Genomic DNA, 27674 nt, shown 5'->3' on the forward strand with positions numbered 1-27674 from the left:
TCTGGTGTCCTAGCTCTAAAATCTGTCTAACTGAAGATCACAAATAATTTATTCTGTGTTCTTCAAAGTTCTAGCTCTCAGCTTTAGGTCCATGACCTTTTGAACTAATTTTTGTGTGTTTTGTGAGGCAAGTGTCTGTGTTCATTTTTTTGCACGTAGATAATCAGTTGTTTCAACTCCAGTTGTGAAAGAGATTATCCATTATCACTTAACTGCTTAAAATTTGGCAAAATTCAATTAACAATAAATACAAGAATCTATTTCTGGATTTACCTATGTCCTATTACTATCCCATACATTTTTGTGTACATTTTAAGATGAACTCTGCTTTAGATTTCCTTTGCTTTAGATAGGAATTACACTGACCCTTTAGATGAATTTGGAGAAAAGTTGCCATCTTAATATTGATCTGTCTATTGTTAAGCTTATTCCAAGGTATATTATTTCTTTTTGATACCATGTTAACTTTTTGTTTGTTTTAACCTTTTGTTTTTTTAGTAAAGGCAGAGGGTTTGCCAACAGATTTCTTGCCCACTATTTCAATCTTCAAACATCCACAACAGCTGTGTTAGGCCAAGTCCAAGCTGGAAGCCAGGAACTCCATCTGAGTCTCCCTTGTGGGTGTCAGGGACCCAACAATTTGACCTGCTGCCCCCTATGCTGTGCTTTATCAGGAAGCTGAACTCCAGAGCAGGGCTTGGCACTCTGATATGGGATGCGTATATCCCAAGGGACGTAATCTCTAAAGCAAATGTCTAGCCCTTTGTAGTATTTTGAATGGAATTTTTTAAAATTTTGTTTTTACATTTTTTTAAAATTTGGGAAATATGGAAGCACAGTTGACTTTTTGTATGTTTATCCTGAACTCTCCATTTCTCTGTATCATTAGTTGTTGTTGTTGTTTTCTCACTGATTGTGTGAAAAATGCAATGCCATTGGTTCGGTTCAGTGCTCTTGCCCTGATTCTCTCTAAAGCACCAGCAGTTTCACCAATGGTTCAAATGTCAATCAGTGAAAGAGGCGGTGATCTCAGACTTGAATCTTGAGTTCACAGCCCCCGTGGAAAGACGCTACAGAACCCCAGGGTACGCTGAGAGAACTATTGAGCTACACAGTCTCCAAATTTCTGTCCAAGTCTAAAACATATTCACTTTTTAAAAGGTGGATAAAAGTTGATTGATGGGTTTATCTTTATACCATTTGCTTAAATGACTGGTACTGGCACTTAATATTCCTTAGACTGCTGCTTTCGGAATGTCGTTGCATGTTTTTGAGATGAAAGTAGACCACTGGTCCACATCTTAAGGAAACAGTGCTAGCAATCTGTCCAGATCCACGCGTATGTAGGAAAGGAATCTTGGCATCACTCTAGGCCACTTACATTAGACCCCAAATCTGTTTTATTTTTGTCATAGATGACACTAAAAATAAAAAAAATGCTTGTTGGTGCAGTTACCATAATTATCAAACATGGAGACTAGACATGAAACCGATTGAAATCTTTTTTCTTGGTTGTTAATGTTATCTATTTCCAAATGATTGTAAATAAGACATAAAATATCAAACCAATTTACAAAACCTTTTTAAATGGTTTATTTTGAGGAGGGCTCTAACATAGAGTGGGTAAAGCCACAGCCCATGACACTGGCTTTTCATATGGACACTGGTTCATGTCCCAGCTGCTTCTTTTCCCATCTGGATCCCTGCTAATGCCCCTGGGAAGGCATTGGAAGATGGCCCGCATTCTTGGGTCCCTGCCATCTCTCCTTGTGCGAGGCCTGAGTAAAGTTCCTGGTTTTGGCCTGGCCCAGCCTCAGCCAGAGTGGCCATTTGGAGAATGAGTCAGTTGATGGAAAATGTCACTGTGTCTCTCCCAGAAAATCTGGTTTGCAAATAAATAGATTTTTTAAAGCTTTTATTTTTTATTATTAATACTAGACCCTTAAATAAAAGCTAAACAGGGTAACCTCTTTGATATTTCCCTTGCATTTAATATACAGTCAGAATAGCATTTGCAGTAAGATGCAGGTAACTCAATGTTTACTATTTTAACTTTTCCTTTGAAAATAATACACTGTTTCTATGTTCAAAGTAGCAAGACTGTTACTTTGTCTCAAGACTGACATCTTTAATATTTTTGCATATAAGAAAGAGGAAAAAGTGACAAGAGCATTCATTGATGGAAGAATAAGAGACATTGAAAAATCAAAACTAATCATATGGAATAGAAGAAACAATAAAACTTAGAGACTAATAAAGTTAATAATAGTTTCAGAAGAACCAGTTATAGACTAGAGAACTGATATGAAAACAATTATATAGTTTAAAAGCTGGCAGGAAATTTAGAAATAACGTGTGAGAAAAGCTTTTATTTGGCAATAGAGAGAAGTGAGGTTCAATTTTTTAATGATTGAAGAAACACAGCAAGAAAGAGAATGACCACAATGACTAGGCCTGCGCCATGCTGAAGCTGGGAGTCTGAAGTCAATTCAGATCTTCCACATGTGTGGCAGCATCCCTCTACTTGAAGCATTACTGCTGGCTTCCCAGATACACATTAGCAGGAATCTAGAATCATAACTGGAGTCACTTGTGATTCAGTATCCTTTCCACTACACCAAGTGCCTACCCCTCAAAGGCTATCATAGAACTAGAGCTGGAAACCAAGATTCTAACTCTCCCTTCAATCTGTTTCCTCCTTCCCTCTCTGCATTAAAGATAATGATTTCCTAATGATTAAGACCCCAGTTGGGACATTAGAAAAAGAAAAAAAATTAAAAAGAACTTTCATAGCTTTACCACACTTGGTACCATATGTATCCTTTCTCTAGAAGACAGCCAGGCTTCTAAAACATTAATGGGCAGATTTTTGAAAATGTCATGCTTCTTTCACAGTATCATTAACTCAGACATTGAGCTTGCCTTTCTGTTTTACTTTATGCCTCGACTCTTAGTAAGTGTGAAGTTTTTTCTTTAAGGTATTTCTGTTATTAAATACTCAGGTCGCCTCAACCTTGCTTATCACCACATGCCAGCTAGAACATCAACTGTGTCCTTTCTTTCCCCTCTTCACACACATGTGGTATCGCTTTCCCCATGCAGCCTACCCTATCTTTTTGGACTCACTGTTTCCATCTGCACAGCATAATTGCCACCACATGACACACTTAGCAATACAGAACTGACTTCCGGAGAATGTACACATTAAATCATTAGATAAAGCAGCAAGCTTTCTAGCTTACCGTTGGTCTTTGCTGTGCCATGTTCATCACCACTGTCATCGTTGGTGGGTTCTGAGAATGCCTAAGTGTGCCTGCGGGGAACTTGGCTCATGTTTGCTTTCATTTTGTTTCACTTTGTTTTTGCCTGCTTCTTTCTTTTAAATAAACAACAGGATGTATTACCCCAGATGGTGATTTTGTAAACCAGGAATATTTTCCATGAAGTTTTGGATCTTCTTGGAAGTCCACATCAGGGCACCCATTTTCTGTAATAAATGAGGCTTTTCTACCAAAATGTAGGATGCATTTCCAATGTGTTTGTGAAATCTTTTTTCCTTTCAAAGCAAGCCAGCATTCTTTTCTTTACAACATAAAACTTCTCACTTATGAATTAAAGTGTTGACACATATACTGAAATCTTACATGTGTAATTCCAGTTTTGATGAGGTCTAATTTTCTGTTTTGGAAGTTTTGTTGTTCTCCATTCAATGATTCTTTGGTTTTATGCTGGTAAGACAGGTAGCAGTCTGTACACCATAGATTGGTATCCTTCCAATAGATTTATTTTAAAAAATATTCTTTTGATTCCCAGCTTTTGAGTGCCTGAGTTTCTCATGGATGAAAGCCCATCTCTTTGGAGCAGAATCTTTCCTCTAAGGAAAATAATCCTCATGCCTCTGGAACCCTGTCCTTAATGTTTTTTTCCTCCCTTTTCTCCCCTCCACCTGTTTGTTATTAACATCTGTGTGTTTCAGATGCTAAAAACAAAACAAAAAAAAAAACAGCAAAAATGCAGTCACTGAATATTCACTAGGGAAAGCTGTGAGTAGCTAGTAGCAGCAACCATTCCACATTTTCTCATCTCAGTGTAGAGGAACAAGAAACAGCTCCTCATCCCATCTTCTTTTTTTTTTTTAAGATTTATTTTTTTTATTATTTTTTTATTGGAAAGGCGGATATATAGAGAGGAGAGACAGAGAGGAAGATCTTCCTTCCGATGATTCACTCCCCAAGTGAGCGCAACAGGCCGATACTATGCCGATCCGAAGCCAGGAGACTCTTCCGGGTCTCCCACACGGGTGCAGGTTCCCAAAGCTTTGGGCTGTCCTCGGCTGCTTTCCCAGGCCATAGGCAGGGAGCTGGAAGGGAAGCGGGGCTGCCGGGATTAGAACCGGTGCCCATATGGGATCCCGGGCGTGCAAGGCGAGGACCTTTAACCACTTGCGCCACCGTGCCGGGCCCTCATCCCATCTTCTTAAGAACTACTGTTTATGGGCCCAGCAGCGTGGTCTAGCAGCTAAAGTCCTCGCCTTGAACGTGCCAGGATCCCATGTAAGCACTGGTTCTAATCCCAGCCGCTCCGCTTCCCATCCAGCTCCCTGCTTGTGGCCTGGGAAAGCAGTTGAGGACAGCCCAATGCTTTGGGACCCTGCACTCGTGTGGGAGGCCTGGAGGAAGTTTCTGGCAACGGGCTCTGGCTCGGCACAGCACCGGCCGTTGCAGTCACTTGGGGAGTGAATCTCTGGACAGAACATCTTCCTCTCTATCTCTCCTCCTCTCTGTATATCTGACTTTGTAATAAAAATAAATAAATCTTAAGAAAAAAAAGAACTAATGTTTATGATGTGCTGTGCGCTTAACTCTTGTCCAAGGGAAGTGCCTTGCACAAATTCATTTGTTCATATCAGCCACAGGGTTTAGGTCCTCTCTTTAGTTTTCATCAAACAGCAGTTAATGTGTCTAAGTCACACCAGAAGACAACAAGCCTGTTCCGTGAACCTGTACTGCCTTCTCTTGTTAATTTCCATGGAGTATCACCTAGAACTTCTTCAAGAGCCCTTGATTTAGGCTCATCTTCCTGGGAGAGAGTTCCTTAAAGCCCAAGATCTTTTGTGTTAGTGCAGGCTGCCACCTTCCTGTACCTGGGGCCCAGGAGAATCCTCCTCTGCCATCTCCTTGGGAAGATGGGACAAGCAGAGGACATTGGTAACTGTAGGCTGCCCATGGTCTTGGCTCACATGTACATACTTCTGTTAAACCCTGACCACAGTAATTCTCTGACATGGCTACATACCTGTCTCTAGAGAATGACACTGAGAGGCCCATCACACCAAAGCCACAGCACAACTCAAGCCCAGTCCCACCCTAGGAGCCCAGCTTCAGGCCTATCCCAGGCCATGCACATCTTCATTACACTTAGAGCTTTTCCACCTGTGGGTAATCAAGGGCTCAGAGGGCCACGGTGGAGAACATCTGTGAGCTTATTGCTCTGCTCTGTAGTTGACAGCCACCTCAATTCTTGAACTGAACAGAAGCAAGAAGAGCTGTTAAATGAAAGAGGCATGGAGAAAGTAGAAACCACTGGTTTTAGTCCATCTGTCTGAGAGCTCTGTCTCAATGCCGAAACAATGAAAGCATAATGGAGCTGTGCAGACCATCCTCTGTCACATGAAGTGATTGATGTGACGGCATCTGACTTGAGCTTTGTCAATGGCCACAGAGCACATTGTCACCAAAGGCCTGTCCTGGGCACTGCAGCCTTCATAACCAACCAAGGACTTTGCTGTTGTGAGAGATTTGTGTTTAGTACTGCTCTAGCTATCAGCCAACTTCCATATCCCACACCAGACCCACCCCCAAAAAGAGAAAAAACAACAGAACCTCCCTATTGAAGATGGGAACTGTGGTCAGCCATGTCCAGCTCACAGTGAATCTACACTGCAAGTGGCAGCGAAGGGAAATGTTTATTAGTGTTGAGGTTTTTAAGCTCTTACAGTCTTTACTCATAAATCCCTCATTCCTGTCTAGGATGGGTGGAATGAGAAGAAGGAGCAGAGTGGAAGCCATTATCCTCATCAGACAGGGTAGAGGGGAACTTAGCACACAAAAAGTGTGCCACTAGTTTTATTTATGGAATTTTTAAATGGCATGTTTTAAAATGTCCAAGTAATGGGATTAAGTAGGAGGGGATGTTACCATGCGGAATAGATAAAGAAGGTTAAACCCATTTATATTATCCTTTTCATTAGGTCGCATATAAATGGTACATTATAGCTGATGATGCCAAATCAATAATTCAAAGTAACTCATGTGTGTATGGTGCACAAAAGTCACTTTTCCAGAACTCTTCCATAGACATTGTCCTCTTTGAGCCTCCCAAATGTCATCATCTACCATTGTAGCAGTTATGCAAGCCACCCCACTTAACTCATGCCGAAAGAGAAAAGTTTGCCACCAATCTTGAATGTAGGGGAAGATCAGTCTTACTGTGCATCACTGAGCTGGCGGGGCCTGGGATATTTCAGATTTGTTATTAAACTCTACCTTTAGGTGCTAATACCTTCAGAGACTTACTGTGATAAGCCAATGAGATGCATGCCATGTGGCCCCAAACTTCAAAGTTTTTTTTTTATTCACTATATTGTGTAATTTTTTTCTACTCATCTTCTTGTGCTACTGACTGCTGGCTGTCATTCTGGCTGATCACAGTGCCTCTGTGGTAACATGGGACTAGTGGGCTGGTAGATTCAACCCCATTTGGGAACTTCCCAGCATCCTCTCAGACTCCTTACCCACACACTAAGTCAGAAACTCTGGGCATGCAGCCAATACTCTGTGTTTCAGTGAGCCCTGCTTCCTGTGAGTCCCAGAGCTGCTGAGTCTAGGGAACGACCCTGCTCTGGGGCAATGCTTTCCCAACCTCTGCCGTGTAATTGGAGTCATCTAGGGAATTCAGAACTGACTGAAGCATATGTCCCAACTCCATAGATTCTTATTTCACTGGCCTCAGATGTGACTTTTTTTTTGAGTCTTGACACATATGACATTTTGAGCTCGATGATTATTTGTTGAGAGCTAATCCTGCACACAGTGAGGTATCTGAGGCTTCCTTGGCTTCTATGTCCAGATTCTAATGCCATTTCCCCATGAGCTGCACTTACCAAAACTATCTCAGATATTGCCTAGTATAATCTGCGGGTGGAAAGCAAAATTATCTATTGTGTTCTTAGTAAGCACCGGTCTAGGTTCATGGCCCAAGCTCCCTAAATAATTGTTTGCTTGTTTAAAAGAAAAAATGGAGAAGAGGGGGCCAAGCATGGCAACCTAGCAGCTAAAGTCCTTGCCTTGAACACACTGGGATCCACACATAGTGCTGCCAGTTCTAATCAAAGTAGTCCCTTCTTCCCAAATAGCTCCCTCTTTGTGGCCTGGGAAAGCAGCTGAGGACAGCCCAAGGCCTTGGGACCCTGCACCCACGAGGGAAACCCAAAACAGGCTCTGGACTTCTGGCTTTGGATTGGCTCAGCTCTGGCCATTGCAGCCACATGAGGAGTGAATCATCAGACAGAGGATCTTCCTCTCTCTATATATGTTTCTCCTCTTCTCTATATATGTCACTTTCCAATTAAAATAAATCAATCTTTTTTTTAAAAAAAAAGGAAAAGATTTGTTTGTTTTAAAGGCAAAGGTAGGGAGATATTTCCCAATCACTGGTTCAATCTGCAAATGGCCACAATGGAAGGGCTGGGCCAGACCTAAACTAGGAACCTCTAATTCCATCTGGGTCTCTTGCATGGGTGGAATTAAGTCCAAATACTTTGGCCATCTTGCTCTGTTTTCCCAAATACATTAGCAAACCACTGGGTAGAAAGCAGAGTCAAAACTGCACCCATATGGGTGCCAGTGACACAGGCAACAACATAACACGCTGTGCTGCAATGACAGCCCTATTTTCTTTTTTTCCCCTAAGATTTGGGGCCTATGTTGTAACATTTCAGGTAAAGCCGCTGCCTGCAATGTCAGCATCCCATATGCATGCCAGTTCACCACTTTCAGTCCAGCTCCCTGCTGATGTGCCTGAGGAAGCAACAGAGGATGGTCCAAGTACTTGGCCCCTGCACTTAAATGAAAGACCTGGAAGAAGCTTCTGGCTGTGAACAGGCCCAGCTCTGGCCTTATTGACCATTTAGGGAGTGAACCAGTATGCAGATCTCTCAATGTCTGTCTGTCTGTCTGTCTGTCTCTCTCTCTCTGTAAACTCTTTCTGATACATAAATAAATAAATCTTTTAAAATATTTATTTGTTTATTTGAAACTATAATCAAGAAATAGAAAGTCAGATCCTCCACCCACTGATTCAGCCACCAAAGGGTTGCAATGGCCAGAGCTGGTGCCTGGAATTTCATCCTTGTCTCCCATGTGGGTAGCAGGGACCCAAGCACATGGGCTCTCATCTGCTGCATTCCCAGCCACATTGGCATGAATCTGGGTCAGAAGAAGAGCAGCCAGCAGTCAAGCCAGCATTCAATTATTCTGTGTCACAATGCCAGCCCACCAGCCCCCTACATAATTCTAGTAACACTGAAAACAAGGGTATGACTTTGTGGCACGGGCAGTTAGCTTCCCTGGCATCCCATATCAGGGTGCCTGTTTTTAGTCCCAACTGCTCTGCTTCTGATCGAGCTTCCTGCTAATGAACCTAGGGAAGCAGGGGAAGGTGGCCCAAGTACATGGGTCCTTGCCATTCTTGTTGGAGACCAAGATGGAGTTCTTGGCTCCTAGCTTCAGCTTGACACAGTCCTGAATGTTGTGGCCATTTGGGAAGTGAGTCAGCAGATGAAAGATATCTCTCTGGCTCTGGAGCTCTCCCCCTCCTTCTCTCTCACTCTCACCTCTGCCCTCTTTTTTATTTTTCCTCTTTATCTGTCACTTTGCTAGCAGATAAATAAATCTGTTTTTAAAAGCTGAAAATAATTGCCCTGGACAGTTCTATGAATAAGAAGCTTTGGATTTGAGCAGGGTTAAAGAATAAAAGCTGAGGGCCCAGCACAGTAGCCTAGCAACTACAGTCCTCACCTTGTACATGCTGGGATCCCATATGGGCGCCGTTTCTAATCCTGGCAGTCCTGCTTCCCATTCAGCCCCTGTCTGTGGCCTGGGAGAGCAGTCAAGGACAGCCCAAGGCCTTGGGATCCTGCACTCACATGGGAGACCTAAAAGAAGCTCCTGGCCCCTTGTTTCAGATTGGCTCAGTTCCAGGCATTGTGGCCACTTGGGGAGTGAATCATTGAAATGGAAGATCTTCCTCTGTTTCTCTCCTCCTCTCTGTGTATCTCACTTTCCAAAAAAAGTAAATAGTAATGCTTAAAAAAAGAATAAAAGCTGAGATTTATAGCAATGGGTAAAAATATCCCTGTAGACAATGTTAATATGCTATAAATTTCTGTATTTAAAAAAAGAAAGAACGAACCCAGGAGGTAGAATTTTGTATACTTTCACTAAAAAGGAATCTTAAAAGCTTGAAAAGTTAAATATATTTACCTTCATTGTATTTTCACAATTTATACAGGTTATGAAACATCACAATGTACAGTATAAATACATAGTATTTACATGTCAAAATTTAAATATTTTTCAAGTTTGTAAAAACTGCATATTACATATGGATTTCAATTTTTTGTACCAAAATAAACTTATTTTTAATTTCACTTTCCACAAACTTTTACAAATGTCCTCCTAATTCAATTGTAGTGAAATCTCTCCCACGAGAACCAAGGCCTATGCTCTTCCATAGGATCCCTTCTCACCAGGTGACTCCGTGGCTCCCTCAGTGACATTCTGTGATCCCTTGGGAAGCAGAATGCATGACGAGCATCTGAATGGTGAATGTGCCCCCTCTCTGTGTGGCTCCTCTGCCACCGTGATGAAACCTGGTGCCCCATCGTCACAACCCACTGCAAGACGTTCTCTGTGCAGAGTTGTGACACCTGTTCTTCAACCCCAGTTCCCACTTCCCCCAACAATTAAATGGGGTATATAATGTTTCTTTCAACATGAAGAGTGAAAATTCTACTCTGTGATGCTAAAAAGTTCTAAAATGATAAATGTTTTTAGGGAAAAAAATGCTACCACTTCATTTCAAAATATGAAACTACTATCCTGAAATAATGAATTGGATTCATGGATTTATTGAACACCTACTATGTGCTAGGTACTGTGTGATGTCCTAAGAAGTTATATATATATGTATATATATATATATATAAAACTGTGTGTGTGTATATATATATATACACACACACAGATATGTATATGTACATATATATACATATATATGTGTGTGTATATAATATAACGCAGACTCTCTTGTGGCAAAAAAAAAAAAAGCCATGACTGTTCAAATATGACAGAATAACCTTTGAAGCCAATTTGACTTTTTCGTTTGTCAGGCTAGTTGGAATTAGTAGTTTGTTAACATGAAAGAAATCAGCTAGTTCTTTTTCCATGGTCTAGATATTATCTAAACAGTTACTTAACTCCTGTCCTGGTCTAAATTGTTTTACAAACTTGCTTTTAAATGTCAAAAATTTTAATTAGGTAATAGTGCTTCCCAGAAAACTACCCTAGGAAAAAAAAAAGATCATAGCTGAGAGTTATAAAGTATTATTTTCTCATTTTCCCCATATTTTTTTTTAAAGCAAATGGTTTGTATACACAAGACATTTGCTGGAAGAAACACTTGGCAATTAATAGGGGCTGCCTCTGGGCAGGGTGTTTTGAGGTCTTGATTGGGAGCCTGACTTGATTATAGCAGTTTTTAGACAGCTTAGTTTTTCCCATTTTAAACATCACACTTTCAATTTCAAGTACTAGTAGAAAACAGAAGGGAGACATTTCCAGCAGTCAAAAGTTCCAGAATGCCTCTTCTGATAAAGGTAACAGGCAAGTTAGGCTGTTCCTACTATTCATGTCCTTTCCTTAGTGTATGTCTTCTTGCTAAATATGAGTGAGTTGGTTTTGCTGGGTTTTTAAAAACTTTTTGCAGTTTGTTTAAAGGCAGATATACTTAGATCTTCCATCTGTTAGTTCATTTTCCAAATGCCCACAATAGCCAGTGCTGGATCCTGCTGAAGCCAAGCACCCAGCACTCAACCCAGACCTCCTATGTGGATGGCAGGGCTCAAGTACATCAGCCATCATCCGCTGCCTCCCAAAGATGGACAGTGGCAGGAAGCTGGATTCGAAACAGAGTAGCAAAGACTCCACCCAGGCACTGCAGTGTGTGATGCAGGCATCCCAAGCCACTGGAACACATGCCAACAATTTCCTCCACCTATTGATTTCCTTACCTTTTGTGTGTACTTCTAAGAACCAGTGTCCAGTCCCGAAGAAAAGAAAAATACCTCCACCACCAGCACCACCAGACCTGTTTGTGTCAAAGACAAACATTCCATTAACAGCTTTCCTCTCTATCCTTCCTTTATACCCAGCTCTAACCTGTCTTGAGTTAAAAGTCCAAGGAAATGTGAAAAAGGAGAAGTTTAATTGAGATTGAAAGCATCTGAATCATTGCCTGTTGGGATATGGTTTCCCTCCACCCCGTTGTGAGCTGTTGTCACTTATTGTTGCAAGCTTCCAGCTTTCCCCATTAAACAAGAAGCATCCTTTTGTTTTCTCTCACTTTGTTGCATACAGCAATTGGAAAACCTACTCATATGACTTTCAGAATCCTCTTTTAAAAATATATTTATTTGAAGGTCAGAGCTGAAGAGAAAGACAGAGAAGGAGAGAGATCTTGTATCCACTGATTCACTCCCCAAATGACTGGAATTGCTGACTCTGGGCCAGACCCAAGCCAGGAACCAACAGTTTCATCTGGGTTTCCCACATGTATGGCAGAGGCCCATGCACTTGGGTCATCTTCTGCTGCCTTTCCCTTAGCAGGGATCTGAATGGGAAGTGGAACAGCAGGGAACACAAAGCAATGCCTATGTGAGATGGCAACGTGTCAGGCAGCAGCTTCACCAGCTGACCCACAGCACTGGCCCCAAGAATCCTCCCAATCTCCGGCAATGTGACAATACAAACCATTCATCTATTCCAAGGCATATCCTGGAACGATTCCTACAGAATTTAATTACATCTCTGTGGTCTTTATGGGAGAATTGCAATTCTGGGCCAAAATACTAAACTCTTATTCTATAAACAGCTATTTCCAAGTTTTCTTATTCTTATTGGAGTGGTTCATTCCCTGAATGGTTTTGTATGTCTCTATTTATGACAGGCATCAATAAACAGCAGACAGCAATGATGTAATTATTTGTTAACTTGATGAAATCTGTGAGAATTTAGCACTGTGTCTCTGTAAACAGCCTTTTAATTTCCTCGGACAAAACTTTATGTGGAAATTCTGAGAAGATGCCCATCTAGGCTGATTATGCTGAGGTAAAAGAAGAAACTGGAGGCAAGAAAGATTGGAGACAAAGGTCCTTTTAGGAAACCATTTAGAAGAAAGGATTTAGGGGCTGACAGGCTAATCCTGTGCCTGTGGAACCAACATCCCATGTGAGTACCAGTTCATGTCCCAGCTGCTCCATTTCCAATTCAGCTCCCTGCTAATATGCGTGGGAAAGCAACAGAGGATGGCCAAATCCTCTGGCCCCTGTACCCATGTGGGTGACCCAGAAGAAGCTCTTGGTTTTCCAATCAGTTCAGCACCAGCACATGCAGCAATTTGGGGAGTGAGCCATTGTATGGAAGATCTCTCTCTCTCTCTTCATCTCCTTCCATCACTATCAAATCTGTCTTTCAAATAAATAAATCTTTAAAAAACTAAAAAGAAGAAGCTATGAAATTACTCATACAGGATCTTAGCATTAACAGTAGAATTACAAAAAGCCAATGTTACCAAATTCTTAAAACATGGAATACTCTGATTTTTTAGTCTATGGAGTACTGGTTTCCCAATGCCTTTCCTTGGATTCATGCTAATGATGACACTGATCATGAAATTAAACCTTGTGTGATCTTCTAAAAATAATAGGAGAAAAATCTAAAGCTCAACTTACGACGACTGTGTCAACAGGTAGTTTGCAAAAAGAAGAAAAGCACTCTTGTCCAGTTTTTAAGGAAGATACTGTTGGCTGTTAAATGAAGTCAGCCTAATTCTGAGTCACTACGCAAGAACTAGACAGGAAATCAGTACCATTTTTTTACTCTTGGAAAGGCATGCCATATTCTGCAGACTTCCTTCCCCCTTCAGGTAATCGAACTGTTATTTAATCCTGTGCTTCTAGTGTAATACCTAATGAGATTAGTAGCAACCACTCACAGGGAACTGCTCACTGCAACCACTACAGCATGTCCACCCTTACCTGGGGGCAAAAATTCCAAATCGTCAGCAAGAAGGATAGATTTGCCTGTAAAGGATGTGAAGAGATCTCAGCCACTGTGTTATTCTCTAAAAGAAGCGCTTTGAGCAAGGCCACTTAGGTCACACTTGGTGAAGCAAAGTCACATCCCAAGTACAGAATAATTTGTAAAGTTCAGAATGCCCTTAGGGGCCGGTCCCATGGCAGAGTAGATGAAGCCTGTTCCCATAGTGAGCACTGGTTTGGTCCCGTCTGTTCCGGCTGTTCCGCTTCCCATCTAGCACCCTGCTGGTGTGCCTTGGAAGGCAGCAGAGGAGGGCCAAAATACTTGAGACCCTGCACCTCTATGGGAGACCCAGAGGAAACTCCAGACTGAACTTAGCTCTAGTCATTGCAACCATCTGGGGAATGAATCAAGGGATGAAAGCCCCTCTTGCTCTCACTCTCCTTCTTTGTCTGTAAATCTGCCCTTTATATAAACTAAATTGAGGCCACATGCAGACTAATACTCTGCCTGAGGCACCAGAATCCTGGCTGTTTCATTTCTGATCCAGCTTCCTGCTAATCATGGCCTGGGAAAGCAGCGAAGGATAGCTCAAGTCCTTGGACTGCTGCATCCATATGAGAGACCCGGAGGAAGCTCCTGGCTCCCAGCTTCCAAGCAGCCCAGCTCTGACCATTGTGACTGTTTTGGTAGTAACCCAGCAAAAGGAAGATACCTTTTTCTGCTTCTCTGTCTCTGTGGTTCTTTCAAGTAAAATAAATTTTAAAAAATCTTTATTAAGATTGGCTTTAAGTGTTAACTAGCTGATAAAATCAGCTCAGCTTAAACCATTTCACTTTTCTAGCATTCTTATTCAGTTCTCATTCGTAGTTTTGCCTGTCTGCCTTGAGATAATGCAATCCCCCAGTGCCACTGGTCAGGGCAGCTTGCTTTACTTATGGATTAGTAAGGACTGATAAGAGACCATGCACTGTCTGCCTCTCCATTAAGCTGTGCTCCCATATCTGAAACTTGTGCTGCTCTCTGAAAAGCAGGCAACATGACTTTCAAATGACTCCCAATGCTTAGATCTTCTGTTCTACGTAGTTCTCATAACTTACATTTAGTGTATAATATATGGCATATGTGTTGAGTTCATTAGGTTATAAGCATTTAAATTACCACTTTAATTTCTACTATATGACTACAGATACTTCACTCTGCCCAGACCAAAACTCACTGAGTCTTTAATGCATGAAAGAGATTATTTCATTCATGTGTGGAATCCAGACAAAGTTGATCTCACTGAGTAGAATGGTGATTCTCACGGGCTGGAGAGAGAAGCTGGGAGCGAGGTATGGGAAGGACTGATCAATAGATACTAAGTTGTAGTTAGAGAAGAACAATCAATTCTATTCTGTCACACAGAAGAGTGACTACAAATAAGGACGTTGTACTATATATTTCTCTAAGCAACACAAGACTAAAATGATTTTGAATAATTTTATCATAAGAAATATCCTGTGTTTGCCAAGATAGATATGCTTATTCTGATTGTATATTATGCCATATATGCATGTAGAGAACATCACACGATACCCCAATGATGGTACAATTTTTATGTGTCAGTTAAAAATTTTTAAGTAAAAAAAAAAATTATCTACCAAAAAGGGGGGAAATGGTCAAGTAATCCGCTGCTCCCTGCCAACTTGGAAAGCACATTGAATAATGTTGAGAGCTGGGACATGTGTGCCTGAGCTCGGGGGTTCCAGGGCTCTGCCTTTCTGACTGTGCCATCTCCTCTTTGCAGCTGCTGGCTGGACGCTGGCCCTTTGAACACAGTGAATTCGGAGTGTTTCTCTGCAAGCTGTTTCCATTTCTGCAGAAGTCCTCAGTGGGCATCACCGTCCTCAATCTCTGCGCTCTGAGTGTGGACAGGTAACATGGCTCTTTCCCTTTGCTCCTGCATGGGGTTTAGAAAATCATGGTTCTCCAACACAAAAGGGCTCAAGAGGGCTGGTGCCCACAAGGGACATTAATGGGCTCTAAGTGAAGCGAAACAGCAATAGTCTCGCCTCAGTTGTTTAGAACTACAGTACACATTTGCTGGTTATTCGCTGACCCAGGCGAGATGAATCTGAGCAGTTTTGCCAGTATCTGCGTGTCCTCCTTACAGTGCCGAAGGAAAGCCGAACATAATGCTGTGTGGGATAACCTTTGACAAAAGGAAATCGAAGGGCTTGGAAATCTTGTATCTTCAATGGATGAACTTAACATTAGAAAAATGAAGATACTCTTTAGATTTGTGATGGTGGCTATTGAGCTAAGTGGTGAATACACAATGTTGTTATGTTCTCTGGTGTTTTTCATACCTAAATCATTTCGTAATTTTTTTGACAACATAAATATTCCTTTATCTCATTCTGGAAAACCCTTCATGTAGCTCCTAGGCCTTTCCTGAATGCTCACATATGGCTGTCAGGAATTTAGTAAAAAGGCCACCTGGATTTCATGGCAGGAACTATACAGAATTAAGTTAGAACATCACAATGTTTTAGAGGGGAATCCCAGCCTATTCGAAATTGTACCACATAATTCAAAATTCAAACTAAACATATATTTTAAAAAGAACTTCACAATGTATTATGTGATTCTTTTATTTTTAATACAGTGCTGTGCAGATAATTTCTAATGTACTATTTAATTAGTTGACATTAAATTTAAAAGAACGTTCAGGCCCAGAGTGATAGCCTAGTGGTTAAGTCCTCAACTTGCATGCGCCCTGGGATCCCATATGGGTACCAGTTCCTGTCCTGGCTGCTCCACTTTCCTTGCAGCTCCCTGCTTGTGGCCCTGGAAAGCAGCAGTGGATGGCTCAAAGCCTTGGAACCCTGCACCCACATGGGAGACCCAGAAAAAGCTCCCAGTTCTTTGCTTCGGATAGGAGCTCTTCCGGCCATTGCGGTGATTTGGGAGTGAACCAGGGGATGAAAGATTTTTCTCTCTGTCTCTTCTTCTCTCTGTAAATCTGTCTTTCCAATAAAAATAAATAAATCTTTAAAAAAATTTTAAAGAACTTTCAACTTTTTCAAACACGTGCTCCTGACAATCGCCTTGTCTCAAGGAGTCCCATTACCACAGCAATTAGAGACCCACTCTCTCGATGAACATGTAGGTGCCTACAGATGCTGTGATCATTTACAATTAATCTTAAAATTGTTATTGTTTGAAAAGCCCATTCCATTAGTCGTTAAAATTAAAATGAATATTCTTGGTATGAATTTATGACTATTATTGAAACAAGTGTTTAATATCATTACTAAAAATGAATTCATCACTGAAACGAAAAATAAAAAAAAAATCCATTGGTAGCTTAAAATGCAGTAATGCTTTTGACAAAAATGCCCCACTGTAATCGTTAAACACAAAGATCAGAAATAAATCTATCACTTATTAGTGGGCAACTCCTGGGAGAATCTGAGGTTTACCTTCCACAACACATCCAATGGTAAGAGTTTTGCATAGCACAGGTGGCAACTGTCTAATTTCTATTTGACTTAATAGATAATGGTATTGATGACCAAAAGTTGAGTAGACACTGATGATCTGAACTTCATTCACTAATAAGTTTCCATTCTGACATTCCCATTCCTAGCATCCTAACAGCATTTCTTCTTTCATCCGAAGTACTCTAGTACTTAAAATGAAAGGCTTAAGTTGTATGGAGTACATTACTAATATAAGTAAATATTTACCTGTAAAGTAAATAAGTAGATATTTCTGATATTCTGAAATATCAGACTGTATATTTGAATATAATCATGTATTCTCATTACAATATCTGGTTAAAATGTTTAACAATACCACAGGGAAGAGATGAAAAAGTAGTTATGACACCAAGCAAAAATTTAAAAATATATACGATAGGGGCTGTTGGTATACTAGGCTAAGCCTCTGCCTTTGGTGTTGGCATCCCATGTGGGTGCCAGTTCGTGTGACACCTGGTCTGCTTCCAGTCCAGCCCCTTGCTTATGACCTGGGAAAGCAGCATGGGATGGCTCAAATCCTTGGGCCTCTGTACCCATGTGGGAGACCTGGAAAAAGCTTCTGCTTCCTGGCTCCTACCTTCAGCTCAGCTCAGCTCCAGCTATAGCAGCCATCTGGGGAATGAACCAACAGGTGGATGATTTCTCTATCTATCTCTGCCTCTCCTTCTCTCTATAACTCTGCCTTTCAAATAAAAAAAAAGTAATAATAATCTTTTAAAAATAGAACAATGTGGGGTCCAGTGCATTAGCCTTGCAGTTAAAGTCCTCACCTTCCAAGTGCCAGGATCCCATATGGGCGCCACTAATCCAAGAGACCCCACTTCCCATCCAGTTCCCTGCTTGTGGCATGGGAAAACAATCAAGGATGGCCCAAAGCCGTGGCACCCTGCACCCGCATGGGAGACCTGGAAGAAGTTCCTGGCTCCTGGCTTCAGACTGGGTTAGCTCCAGCTGTTGTGGCCACTTGGGTAGTGAATCATCAAATGGAAGATCTTCCTCTTTCAAATAAATAAATAAATAAATAAATAAATAAATAAATAAATATTTTGAAAAGTCATACAATGTAATATATGCACACTCTTCCTATTCATATTGCTAAAATGTTATAAAGCTATGTAGTATTTAAGACATTGTGGTATACATGCATGAATGTGCAGATAAACCACAGAAAGATGTAGGAACAGCTGCTGGAGTCTGCACTCGTATGTAGTAAGATAGGCTGATACCACTTTAAATAAAATGAAGGAAGGAAAGATTTGTTACTAAGTAGTGCTATTCCCCAGCCCTCTGGGCATAGAAAAGCCTGATAAGGTTTATTTCTTGTGCTGTCAATAATATGTATAATAATGATCAGGTGTTGAGTAGCAGTAAATATAAGGCCTTATTAAAAATACTTCACAGAAAGTATCCTATTTAATCCTGACCAGTGCTAGAGTTATCCCCATTTCCCAGGTAGGGAAGCTGAGGCTGAAAAAGGTTAACTAAGTACATGTGGTTGGAGCCAATAGTTAAGTGTAGGCAGTCTACATTCTCACCCACTCTCCTCAGGAATGTAGAAACCCAAACCACAAAGCCATAAAAGAAAACAAACCTATCTTTTTCATTTCCAGAAAAAGGAGGATCTGAACTTAAACAGTAGTAATATGATTCTGAATTGTTTTACAAGAGATAAAACAGCTCAAATTCACAAAATCTGAAAACACATACAGCAATGAATTGGGGAAATACTCCCACATTGTGCTTCTCGGTCAGGCTTGTTCTTCCCCATCTTTTTGTTTTGTTTGTTTCCTATCTGTTTTTCCACTTGGGGACTCTTAGGGTCCAAAGAATCAGCTTATTAAGCTGCCGGCATCTCTAGGCTACCTCCTACCAGTGTATGGAGTGGGGACAGGACAGGGTAGGTCACAAATTCCTATTCCTGGTGCAGAGTCACCTCACATATGCCACCTCCTCTCCCTGTCTAATGCCTGAAGCAAGAGTCATGTACCAAATGATGAGTCAGTCTTAAAAAAAATCAATTTTTAAAAATGCCAAAAATCTATATCATTAAGATTTGGTCTGAGTTTTAGAACAAGGAGATGTACCATTTTAATACTCTGTTCCCACAAAACCCACCCTTTATCTGGGAGAGATTTTTTTCTTGGTAAGGAAGACATCATATTTTGGTCCTGTTACCCACTCTTTACTATTTTACACATTCTATTTGGCATTGACTCAGCTTTGGGACCTGTATGTAGGGAATCTACTTGTCACGTCTATTTCAAAAGCTTTCACACTAAAGAATGAGTCACTCACACTTAATTTCTGGAGATAAGATGCCATTTGCTGGAATCTTCATTTGGTTTCCTTATACTCCCTTTTTTTTTTCTTAAAGAGTGTCACTTTATTTCAAATGAAACTAACAATCAAAAGAGGGAAATTGAAACTTACAGAAAATAATTTGCAGTATAAATCCTTGCTTTCATTTTTATAAGATGAACTAAAATGTGATATAGTAAGAAGAGTTCCTAAAACTTTTTACAGTCTTGTTTAAGAATATGATAATTCCTCATTTCACAATTAAGGGAAAATGAAATAACCTATATATCCAACTTATGCATAGAATTTCTTCATTACTTCATTAGTCCTTCAATGATGGTAGAGTATTATAAAGTCAAAGAAAATGTCCCCTCACATTCTCATAATCCACTTTAATCTGAACAAGGTAAACAAGAGAGTCAGAGAAAGTGCACTATTTGTGTTACAGTGAATGAGATTACACTGTTTATTTCCACTGTAGACTCATCTCAGTTTAATGTTTTTACTACTTCCTCCTTAAATGTTAAGATTTACCTCCTTGTTTACTAACTCAAAGTAAGAATTTCAGGAGAAAAAAAAAACTGAAGAAATCTGGGAAACAATTTTTAAACCTACCCAGTTTTATCAGTGAAAATGTTTTGAATGCAGGAAGTATTCTAATAGGAAAGATAGCCAGCCATTGCCAAAAATTAAAATACATATTCTTGCATGCCATACATAACAAGTTTCATGTGTGGCTTTGATTTGGGTGGGGGAGGGGAATTCAGTGTTACTCTTTATGCAGCTGTGCTTAAAGAGGAAGATGATAATGACAGGATCAGACCGTAAAAAACTCTGGATACAGATCCAGCTTGTAGCTAAATGATGCCTGGAGAAGGAGGCTGTAAAAAGATAAAACTCTTCTTAACAACTGTTCCAGAAGGGTGTGCAATTAGAATCCTGGAAAAGTTGTAAAAGTCCATGAGTGAAGCCACTTTGTTTTCTATTCCTGATCCTCAGAAGCTGGAGTCTCTTCTTCAAGACATCATTCCAGACAACTGCCTGGTAGTCTGTGTGATAATCTCAAAAGTTTGTCCTAATTTAAAAGAAGCATAAAGGAGCTTTCAAGAAGGAAAAAAAAAACCCTCATTTTGATTTGTTTAGACTTGAACTTGGTCCGCCACATTCTGAGTATCCCCAAGCTGACTAGCTACAGTGGAGAACCCACGTGGCTCAACCAGAAGAAGGCTAGGCAGGGACAGAGTTCAGTGGCTGGCAGGAATCCCAGCGCTTTTTAAGTCCACTTCATGTTACACGTAACTACTAACATAATTCATTCCTGTTATCTTACTCTGTTGTCAAGATCAGGCAGCTGTTTGGTTTTGCTACCTCCTTTCTCTTGATAACAAACAACCCCCAAACCTAACAGCTTTATCTCTACCATCCCTTATCCTGTCTCTCCATGTTGCCTATCAGCAGTTTGGACAATTTTACACTTAGTGCATTTCAGCGGGCTCTGAGCTGGCCTGGTTGGGTCCAACACTCCCATGGCTGCAACCCTGGCAGAGTCAGCTGGGTGTCTGAGCCCAGCAGACCCCACCATCCTCTCCTTGGAATCTCAGAGCCTTTCACTCCAGCAGGCTCAAGGATCTGGGTGGAGCCTGCCACTCCTTCCGGAAGTCAGGCTTGGCACTGGTGAAGGATCATTCTATTTGCACCTCGTTGGTTGTAACCATCACGGCCTAGCCCAGTGTAACAGCTCAGCTGAAGAACTGCTAGGAGGCATTTTTATTGCTGCTGTTGCTGTTGTTGCTATGACACTATTTTTTTCATGATATTGTAATATTAATACAAAGAACAGGTTCACTGACAATGTTCATATGACAACAGGTCATAGACAATGCTAAGAATATTCATTTAGTCCACTACATGTGGCTTCTCTTTGAAATTCTTTGTTATATCTTAACTTTCATACGTCCTTATGAAAATTGGTTTATCACCTAGCAGATATGAATCTTGATCATTATAAAGAGTCGGTTTGCTGTTAATAAATTACGTGAAGGGTTAAAGATAAAAATGCCACTTTATAGGAGTGACAAATTTTGTAAAGAGTTTGTAACACAAGAAAGCATTCACTGACAGATGCTAGACAAATCTTTTTTGTTACAATTTTAAGTTTTATTTGAGAGGCAAAGAGTCAGAATCAGAGGAATCTTTCATCTGTCAGTTCACTCCCTACAAAGCAGCGGGTTGGGCCAGACAGAAGCCAGAGCCAAGAATTGAATCCAGGTCTCCCACATGGGTGGCAAGGGCCCAGCTACTTGAGTCATCATCAGCTGCTTAGCAGGAGACTCATTAGCAAGAAGCAGAAATGAGAGTAGAGTTAGGACTTGAACCCATGACTCAGACACGGAATGCAGGCTTCCTTTGCAGGGTCGTCACTACCATGGCCATGCTTTTTGGATTTTGTTTTTTTAAGAATCAATGCTTCACTTGCTTATGTATTTATTTGAAAGGCAGTGTGATAGGGAGAGAGCAGTGATGGAAAAAGGGAGGGGGGGGGGAAAGGGAGAGAGAAAGTGAGAGAGAGAGAGAGAGAGGGAGGGAGGAGACAGCAAGATGGAGAGATATCAAACTTCTATCCACTGATTTAGTTCCCAAATGATCATAACAGCCCTGGGTGGCCCAGACCAAAGCCAGGAGGCAGGAATTCTCTCCAGGCTTATCATGTGAGTGGAGAAACTCAAGTCCTTGAGCCACCATCTGCTGCTTACCAGACACATTAGCAGGAAACTGGATCACATGCAGAGTAGCCAACACTCAATTCAACACTCAGATGTCATCGTGCACAGATGTCCCACACTGCATCTCAACCAGGTATGTCACAACACCAACCTCCCAGAAGAGTTAATAAAGACATCTGAACTGCCTTTTAATTCCCTTAATGCAGAAATCCCTTTTGAATGAATGAATCCAGGAAAATCATTCAATAAGAATGAAAGTTTTATATGAAGACATAATTTTAGGCATGTTATTCACAACACCAGAAGTGATATGAATACAGGAAAAAGATTTAAGTAAATTATCCCTGTGTCTATTCTACTGTGGGTTAAATTGGTGAGTGCTATGGCTTTGTAGAAACATAGGAGAGTGTTTTTCCATGTAAATAAAGCTAAAAATAAAATAGCAACCAATATTATTATAGTCTATGTCCAAACCATGCCTATAAGAATAGAAATGGGCAGAGGATAAGAAATAAAAATAGACTCTGTTGAAGTAATGCCTTTCAGTTTATTCTAGCTTATAATATTTTAAAGGTCTTTCAGTCCTAAAGTATCTTAAAGTAATGACTGTTCCAGATCAAATCTTAAAGTATTAATAAGCATTCATTGAATACCTCTGGTCTTGAAAACATGTGAACATCCATTTATAAACACTGAGAGTAACAAGTATCTTTTACATAAATAAAACATAAAATTCATACTTTTATTTTGTCATATCACATGACCAGATATAAAGTGATGTAATGGGAAAAGACTACTGGGAGTTGGCAACCCAAAGGCCTGACCCTGCCTCCCAGTGAACACTGGAGCCCAGGCAGAAGCCTTGGCAGCTTGCCAGTCTCTGGGCTCCCAGTCCTCAGGTTCCCAGCCAGAACACCACGGAGACGATCATCACCCCAGAGGTCGCCCCTTGTTTTTATAATATCTGACTCTGAGTTTCTAAAAGTAGCAACTTTTCATCTGTTGCCTAACTCAGGGCTAGCCTGAAAAATGGGGGAATATTCAGACCATAATACGGTCCGTTCAGCATCTTTTGTTCTAAACATGCTGACCACCCTACAAAGTGCCTGCTCTGGGGAAGTTATGTTCTTAAGGGGAGAAAGTACATAGAAAATAACAATATAAATAGGCAAAACATTCAGTTTGTCACATGGTAGCAAATGTTATGGGAAAAAGAAAACTGCGAACAGGAACATTCTGGGAGAAGAGTTATATGCCGGGGCAGGTGTTTGGTACAGTAGTTATGACATCCTTTGTGACACCCACGTCTCATCCCATGAGTGCATGGCTTCAGGTCCTGGCTCAATTCCTGCTTCCTGCTTCCTGCTGATGTGCATCCTAGGAGGCGGCAGATGATGGCTCAACTACTTGGATCCTTGCCTCTTACAAGGGAGACCCAGATTAAGTTCCCAGCGCCTGGCCCATCCCTGAACTGTGACAGGCATTTGAGGGAGTGAACCAAGGGACAGAAGATTACTCTTCCTTTCTTTCCTTCAAAGGACAATGTAAATGAATATGTAAGGGTCTCCATGAAAAGACATAACTGAGTAAAAACCGAAGGAAATAAAAAAGCAGCTCTGAGGATCGTGGGGTGTTCCCATATAGATGGAAAAGCATCGGAGGGTTTGAGGCAAGGGTGCCATGATCAGACTGAAAGGCTCATCTTGGCTGCTGTAGAATATGGCAAGGCAAAGTAGACACAGGGAAACCAGTTAAGGCAGAACATTGAACAGTGAGATGGTGAGGAGTAGAGGCATTCAACCATATCTCAAGGGAAGACATGAGACTTGCTAAAGGATAGGACGCAGGGGCAATAAAGGCCAACCCTGTGGTTTGGGCCTAGCATGGCAAAGAGTAGAGAAAGGACATGTCTTGAAATGCAGGGAAGCCCACTGGAGGTCCTAGTGAGCAGCTGGACCCATGAGTCTAGAACTGGAGGTGAAATTCCAAAGTGAGTTACACATTTGGGAATTTGCAGTATGCCAAGGGTTTAAATAACAATGTAGCCATGGATTGGATGAGATCATGGAGAGTGAGCATACAGATTTAAAAAGAGAGTTGCAGGATTATATTGTAAGAGAAATCCAGTTGTAAGAATGTGGGGAGAGGGTTGGGTACTGCCATGGAAAGGAGGCTTGGCCAATAAGCCAGGAGGGAAACCAAAAGAACACAGTGTAAGCCATGTGAACAAAGTAATGCAGAACAGGGGCATTGTTTCTGGAAGAGGTGCTGTTGGATCTGTACCTGCAAATTTTTTGTGACAAGTGAAAATGTCGTAGCTACTGATTCAAAGCTTATAAACGAAGTTATAAACAAAGTATCACACCTGGCAAGAAGGGCATGTTTGTGTGTATGTGTCTTGTGTCATATCTCAAATAGAAATCACTTTGGGGACATCTGAGACTTCATATTTTTTACACCTTTCCCCACCTCCACAATCACAAATATTAATCTTGATTGACTTCAACTGTCTTGTTGTTTTTTGTTGTTGTTGTTGTTTTGTTTTGTTTTCCTTATCTCCTGGAGATGTTAGCAGGATCAGTGTAGTTAGCAATGGAAAATAACCTAAGTCTCCCTTAAGTGAATTCATGAAGGATATGACTGAATCATTTGCAAAACTATACTCTAAGAATTACTTCTACTTATTTTTTAAAGAGTTATTTTTTATTAGAAAGGCAGATTTACAGAGAGAAGGAGATCTTCTGTCTGCTGGTTCACTCCCCAAGTGGCTGCAATGGCCAGAGCTGAGCTGATCCCAAGCCAGTAGGCAGGAGCCTCCTTCGGGTCTCCCAAGCAGGTACAGGTCCCAAGGCTTTGGGCCATCCTCTACTGCTTTCCCAGGCCACAATCAGGGAACTAGACGAGAAGTGAAGCATCTGGAACAGAAACTGGCACTTAAATAGGATCGCAACATGTGCAAGGTGAGGATTCAGCTGCTGAGCCATCATGCCAGCCCCACTTTTACTTATTAAAAATGTTTAAATTCTATTGGATCATGGATATGTAATATCCTGAGAAGTCATGACACATCATAAAATGAAATAGGTTGGTGAATATGAGGAGTCTTCAAAAATTTCCTATTAGAAACTTACCTTGTAATTCTATGTCCCATAAACTTTCTGAAGCTTCCTTATCTATTCATTTATAATATGTTGGGAGGCCAGCACAGTAGCTAAGCAGGCTAATCCTTCCTCTTTGGCATCGGACTCCCATATGGGCACCTGTTCATGTCACAGCTGCTCCACTTCCCATCCAGCTCCCAGCTTATGGCCTAGGAAAACTATGGAGGATTTCCCCAAGTCCTTGGGCCACTGAATTCAGGTGGGAAATCCAGAAAAATCTCTTGGCTCCTCACTTCAAACCAGCTCAGTTCTGGCCATTTCAGTCATGAGGAGTAAACCAACAGACGAAGGATCTCTCTTGCTGTCACTTTTCTCTGTATATCTGCTTTACAAATAAAAATAATTTTTAAAATATGTTGACCACATTTTCTTTCCTAAACCACTTTCCATCTCAAATCTTGGTTAGGAAATCTGACTTTCCCTGTGATGAGATATGGTGTCTTATTTAACTAAGTTTAGACACAAGAAGAAAAAATTAATGCTCACTTGAAAGCTCTGGCATATAGACTTCTTGCCCCCATTCCTTTTAGCTTTTACTGAGCATCAGTCTGTTAATGCAACAAAGAAACATAAACAGAGATGGAAAGCCAAACAAACAGCAATCTTGATCCCACTGGAATAACCATAAATTTTAAAAGGCAATCTCGGCAGTGTCGTAAAAGGATTGTCTTGTTCTGTTTGCACAGCCATTTTTTGTTCTATTCTGAATTAGTCATGACTTTTCCTAGAAGTTTTTCTGGTATATCAATCTTCTTGGTCATAAAAAAAAAACTTTTCCAAAACATTTTTCTAGCAAATTCAGCTGTTTATTGACCATGTGGCATCAGTGTAACGCACCCAAAGCTATAGGTTCTAATCTATAAGCAATTCTACTGAAAAATGAGGCAGTATAATTCCTACAATTGTGTTTTCACAAATGTACCATGTACACATACTGACAGTACACTCAGTATGAGTGATGCAGGCTCACCCTGGGGCTCGTAGGTAGCTTATGTTTTGCCAGGCCTTTGTTGATTAAATCCTCTGCATTAAGTTACATGGCCTGTGCACCCTTGTGCACCTGTCTCCAGTGCCATGATCTTACTGCCTTCTTCCAGAACTAACAAAAACTAGGAAAAGAAAATGTTTCCTTTCCATTACACCAGCAACAAATATTTCAGGAATGAAACCACAAAACTACCATGCCATGTCACAAATCTTTTCTTAATAATACATCTGGAATGAGTTAGCATTAGACCATCACATCAGGTCAAAGAGCATGGTTTTTAAACTAAACCTTTCTTACACCTAATGCTTAAAACTATTATTGTAAAAATACTAAACAATAAAGTAAGCATAAATTCTTAAAACCGTATAGTTCCTTGATTACTATCAAGTTTAATTACATTGATAATCTCTACCAGTAGGAACCATTTTTTTTTTCTCTTAAACTTCAACCCTAAAGATTAGGAACCAAGGTGTCTTTAACTCAGTTTTACATACCCTAGCTCAGGACTGAAATTCAAGAGACTTAGTCATTCTTTGACATTTATCAAAAATATTATTCACTAAAACTGCACTTGAGACTATCCCACTGTGATCATATTATTTACTTACTTACTTACTTCTGTATGTGAGAAAAGGAGATATAGAGATCTCCCATATACTGGGTTGCTCCCCAAATGACTGAAATGTCCCCTACCTCATCCCTGAAGCCTAAAGCCAGGTCTCCTGCAGGGGAAGCAGGAATGCAGTCACCTTTAAGCCATCTCTGCTGCTTTCTAGGGTCTGCATTAGCAAAATGTTGGATCCAGAACCAGGAATTAATCCAGGCACTCCAGTGAAGACACAGGCATCTCTCCACTAGGCCAAATACCCACTGCTCATGATCATATGTTGAAGACAGAAGCATATGTTAGAAATCTATGCTAACTACTCGCTAAGGATATGAAGACACACTTTATAATCCTGCATGCTTTCTTTTATAAGTATATAAAAAGAAGACAGGTTAGTATAACAAGTACCAGCAACTCCCACTACTGTTTCCACGGTCGAGTTTTCCCTCAGGGTAAAAGCAAGAGGCATCCCTATTCCTTGGTTCTGGGCCCAGAACTCTCTTGAGACTCAGCAGTATCTCACATCAGCGAGTGTATCACGCTCAGACCTGCTAGGCAGCTGTTTTCTAAATGTAAGGAGATATAAAAGATTCCACTTGTTTTTCACATTAGAACCCAAAAAATTCCTAAAAGCCAATGGTGGCTTGATGAACATGGGGGAGAACTTTCCAGCATTTGTAATCTTTGTTATAATGGAAATAAATCTAAAAAAAATTTAACAACTTGATTTTATCACCCGATTTTTCTTTGTTTCCTTCCAGGTACAGAGCAGTTGCCTCCTGGAGTCGTGTTCAAGGCATTGGGATTCCCTTGATTACAGCCATTGAAATTGTGTCCATCTGGATCCTTTCCTTTATTCTGGCCATCCCTGAAACCATTGGCTTTGTCATGGTGCCCTTTGAATACAGGGGTGAACAGCACAAAACCTGTATGCTAAATGCCACCTCAAAATTCATGGAGGTACTAATGGTTTGTAAAATGTGTAAAATGCACT

General features: G+C 40.8%; 1 protein-coding gene across 2 annotated transcripts in view; it reads left to right on the plus strand.

Moving 5' to 3' along the window:
- EDNRA (endothelin receptor type A) overlaps window positions 1-27674 on the plus strand; it is a 60661-nt gene that overhangs the window by 20722 nt on the left and 12265 nt on the right. Inside the window, exons 2-3 of one of the 2 annotated variants that reach the window (XM_040966869.1) lie at window positions 15166-15293; window positions 27442-27640. The exons of the other annotated variant lie outside the window; for it this stretch is intronic. Of the exons in view, the coding sequence (XP_040822803.1) occupies window positions 15166-15293; window positions 27442-27640 (327 nt within the window). The remainder of the gene's footprint in view (window positions 1-15165; window positions 15294-27441; window positions 27641-27674) is intronic. 2 annotated transcript variants of the gene reach the window in all.

The sequence above is a fragment of the Ochotona curzoniae genome, unplaced genomic scaffold (assembly GCF_017591425.1).
Source record: "Ochotona curzoniae isolate NIBS_2020 unplaced genomic scaffold, NIBS_Ocur_1.0 scaffold_4506, whole genome shotgun sequence".
In the NCBI taxonomy this organism is placed as follows: Eukaryota; Metazoa; Chordata; class Mammalia; order Lagomorpha; family Ochotonidae; genus Ochotona; species Ochotona curzoniae.